Below are 3,508 nucleotides of genomic sequence, written 5' to 3'. Positions count from 1 at the left end.
AAAAAAAAAAATACGACAGGCAAAAGAGCAGACCAAAGTCTCAAACAAATTGAGGGCTAAACTTGAGGAAATCTCCCAGAAGGTGGAGCAGAAGCAGAGCTCCGGGAGGAAAGGCTTACGCGCGGAGACCCGTGGCATCTTGGGCCCGTCACAGATCGTGCGGGAAGCTCTGCGGCCTTGTCCTAACCACCAGGACCGCAGGATGAGTCCTGGACAGTTCCTTCTCTCTCTCCCTTTTAGGCCAAGATTTTAAACAAGAATTACCGGGAAATTGGCACTGACTTTGAAAATGAATGTTCTGCATATTTCCAAGGACCTGATGCCTTGTTAGGAAATCTGTTTTCAAAGAGTGCAACATGTTCAAAGCCCCCAAGCACATTTCCTCACTGGAAAAGTTGCAACTTTTCTTAAATTGGGTTCGACCTGAACGTGAGCAGAGGAGTTCAGGGAACAGAAATGATCTGACTGAAATTACCATAAGACTTTTAATTTTTAGTTTCAGAAGGCTGATATGAAAAGAGGTGAGCTGAGCGTCAACAAGGCTGAGGGTGAGGAACGAAATACGAAAAGATACTGAGAGCAGATTCTTCCCGAAGACAAGACAATGGAAAATGCATCTGAAAAATTTTTTAGAAGTCAGAAATAATGAAAATGCAATGAAGTGACTGTTCAATATCCAGGAACAGAAGGGTTTCAGAAGAGCTCGATGAAGTACATCAAGAAACTTCCTGCGAGCTGAAGGCCATGGAAACGCCATGAGCGACAGCGGAAACCGGGCGGAGAAGCAGGACGGGACTAGCTCGGGCGAAGGCGCGGCAGCGGAGGAGGGAGCCGTCAGCCCGCCGCGCTCTGGCCGCACACTGGGGGCGGCCGGGGCTCGTGCGTTTCCGGGGGCGGTGGGGTTGGGGTGCCGGCACACTCTGCCTACGCGGGTGCGCATCCGGGGGGCGTCTTCAGGGGGGCGGGCGAGGGGCGCCCGTTTCTGACAAAGCCCCGGAGAGCCGCCGACTCGCCAAAGCGCGTGAACGCCCGGTAAATGGGAGTCGGCGTGGGAAAGCCAGGGGGACGCAGCCGAGCCAGGCCGGGTGGCGCGGCCGCCTCGGTGTCCCGCGGCTGGACAGACGCACGGCGGCAGCAGGGCCACTGGCCGCGGCAGCTGCCTGGCTGCGAGGGGCTACCCCGGCCACGCAAACCTGCGGAGGAGGTGGGTCAGCTCCTCTTCCCTCACTGCGCAGCCGCACCCCTGCAGCACCTTCCGCAGCCCGCACAGGGAGGTGTAGCCGCTGGCCGCCCCGTCCAGCCTCCGGAGCGCCTGGCTGATGTCCTCGTAATGCGCCTGCAGCTGGTCCCTGGGAGAGAAGGCAGCGGGCGCTCACGCCGGGGACAGGCGCTTCCGCCCCTGGGAGCGACCCAGCCTCCCCCGTGCCTGCTGGCCGCCAGGCGTCGCCTTGGTGACCGACACTCAGGGCCCGCAGACGCCACGGCCGGCACCATGACCGTGTCCCTGTCCCCGCCCGAGGGGAAGTGCGTCAGAGACATCACAGCCTTGTGTTTTAAGAGCGCGGGAGGACCCGCCACCCCCGGCGGTTGGCGCGAGACGCGCTGGGGCAGACGGGAGCTCCCCTCCCAGCAGGCAGCAGACCCCCAAAGCAGACGCCCAGAGGCAAAGGGCGCTGCTCACCCTGCAGCTGCGCCTGCTGGGCGGCGCCCGCCTACCCGTGACACCAGGGCAGGGCCTTGGCCCCGCATTCCCTGGGCCGGTGGGGGGCCGCAGGTGGTGGCCGACAGCTGCCATGGAGGCGGGGGGGTCACCTACAGCTGCTCCTCCCGTCGGCTTGCAGCTCCACCTCCGCGGGCTCCGTGCCCAGGGCCAATCTCTAAGTGGCCAGCAGCGGAGGGCAGGCGCCCGGGATTCCACGGGAAGCGGCCAGCGCGGGCAGGCGCCCGGGACCACGCGGGCAGCCCAGCCGATGCAGGCGGGACACCCCCTCGGGGCCGGGTCGCCCACACTCGCCTGAGCAGCGCCGCCCTCTCGGTGGTCTGCTGCAGCTCTTTCATCTCTTCCTGTATCTGCTGGGGCTTCGTGAAGTGGCCCATGAAGTTGAAGTGGCCCTCCCCGGGGGGCCGGTGGATGTCCGCGGAGTAGGTGATGCCCAGCTTCTCCAGGAACTCTTGGTAAGTGACGAAGCCTCTGCCCTCGGTGTCATAGCTGCCAAAGAAAAGGTCTGGTCTGGCCGGCGCTGCGGGGCCACGAGGGGCGGGGGCCGGCGGGCGCGACCCCTCCGCCTCGGCGCCTCCCGGCCCCAGCCCGCCCGCCGGCTTCTGCCTGGAGAGCGGGAGTCGGGCGCAGAGCCTCTGCCCAGGCCCGAGCCCCGCAGTCAGTGTGACCGCAGGGCGCACCGGCACAGCAGCTTGAAGCCCACCGCTGGAGCCCCGCCTGCAAGGCCGGCCACCCGAGGGCGCCGGGCGCTGGCCCCGTGGTCCTGTAGCGGCCACGGGACGCCCACCTCAGCCCTTTCAGCCACGCGACGGTCCTTTTTTATTGCGCAGCTACACGGGAGAGGCACTCGGAAAACCCAGGAAAGGCCCCGAAAGCATCCTCCGTCTTAAACCTGGATTTTAACTCAGTCTCGAGACTTGAGCAAATGATGCCGTTGATTCAAATTGCCCACTTGCTCTTTGAAGAGATGCCGATTACACACAACCAGCGAGACAGACCAGCGAGGAAAACAAGATAAGAATTATTCTATGAACCTTTTATGTCATTTTCTATTATTAAGACTTTTTCAGAATTATAATTCATTAAAAAAGCCATAATGGAGGGTTTTTATCTCCCAACATTATTCAAACCGAATAGAATTACTTCAATAAAAAAAAAAAATAAGGCAAATTGCCAATTTTCTTTAAAGAGAAAAAGCATTTCCTTTTACAGAGGGGTCTGGGTCTTTATGGGTAAAGACGGCAGTTGCAGTTACTTTTCTGGGGCGCAGTCAGGTCGGGGACGCGGCTGCAGTTCAGCCATGGCGGGGCGCAATCCCGGGGGTGCCGAGGGGCGCCCCCCGACCAGCTGCTCCGTGCGAGCCGCCCTCCCCCAGGTCCACAGCTACTTTCCCGCTGCCCGCAGGGCCCGGCCTGATCGGGCACCCAGTGGGCTGCCCGCCGCCCCCAGGCCAGCGTGTCCCCTGCAGGGCAGCAGCTTCTCGAGGGGACACCGCCTGGCCCTGCAGCTGCCTCGCCGAGCTCCGCCATCAGCCGGCCGGCCGCACTCCCGTGGGGGCACGTCCGGGCTCCCGCTCCCCCTCGGGCACTTGCCAGGTGGGCGCCGCAGGCCGTGCTTGGGTGCTGCTTCCTGTCGCACCCCTGCCCACCCCGCTCTTGAACTGGGGGGGAAACGACGCGCTCCCCCGCCTGGCAGGGAGCCGCACCGGCCCGCATCGCCGCCCTGGGAACAGGCTTTGCAAGCCCGCCAGCTGCTCTTCCCCCCCGGGCACCGCACGGCCCACTCGCG

At 62.7% G+C, this 3,508-nt stretch overlaps 1 protein-coding gene across 1 annotated transcript in view; it reads right to left on the bottom strand.

Annotated features, from left to right (window-relative positions):
- Positions 1–3,508, bottom strand: part of EFCAB6 (EF-hand calcium binding domain 6) — a 127,605-nt gene that overhangs the window by 43,401 nt on the left and 80,696 nt on the right. The window contains exons 24-25 of the mRNA XM_012735104.1: positions 2,015–2,209; positions 1,194–1,349 (exon numbers count right to left, since the gene is read on the bottom strand). Of these exons, the coding sequence (XP_012590558.1) occupies positions 1,194–1,349; positions 2,015–2,209 (351 nt within the window). The remainder of the gene's footprint in view (positions 1–1,193; positions 1,350–2,014; positions 2,210–3,508) is intronic.

The sequence above is a fragment of the Condylura cristata genome, unplaced genomic scaffold (assembly GCF_000260355.1).
Source record: "Condylura cristata isolate star-nosed mole 26May11 unplaced genomic scaffold, ConCri1.0 scaffold00004, whole genome shotgun sequence".
NCBI classification, from domain to species: Eukaryota; Metazoa; Chordata; class Mammalia; order Eulipotyphla; family Talpidae; genus Condylura; species Condylura cristata.
This window is presented reverse-complemented; position numbering and strand designations above follow the sequence as displayed.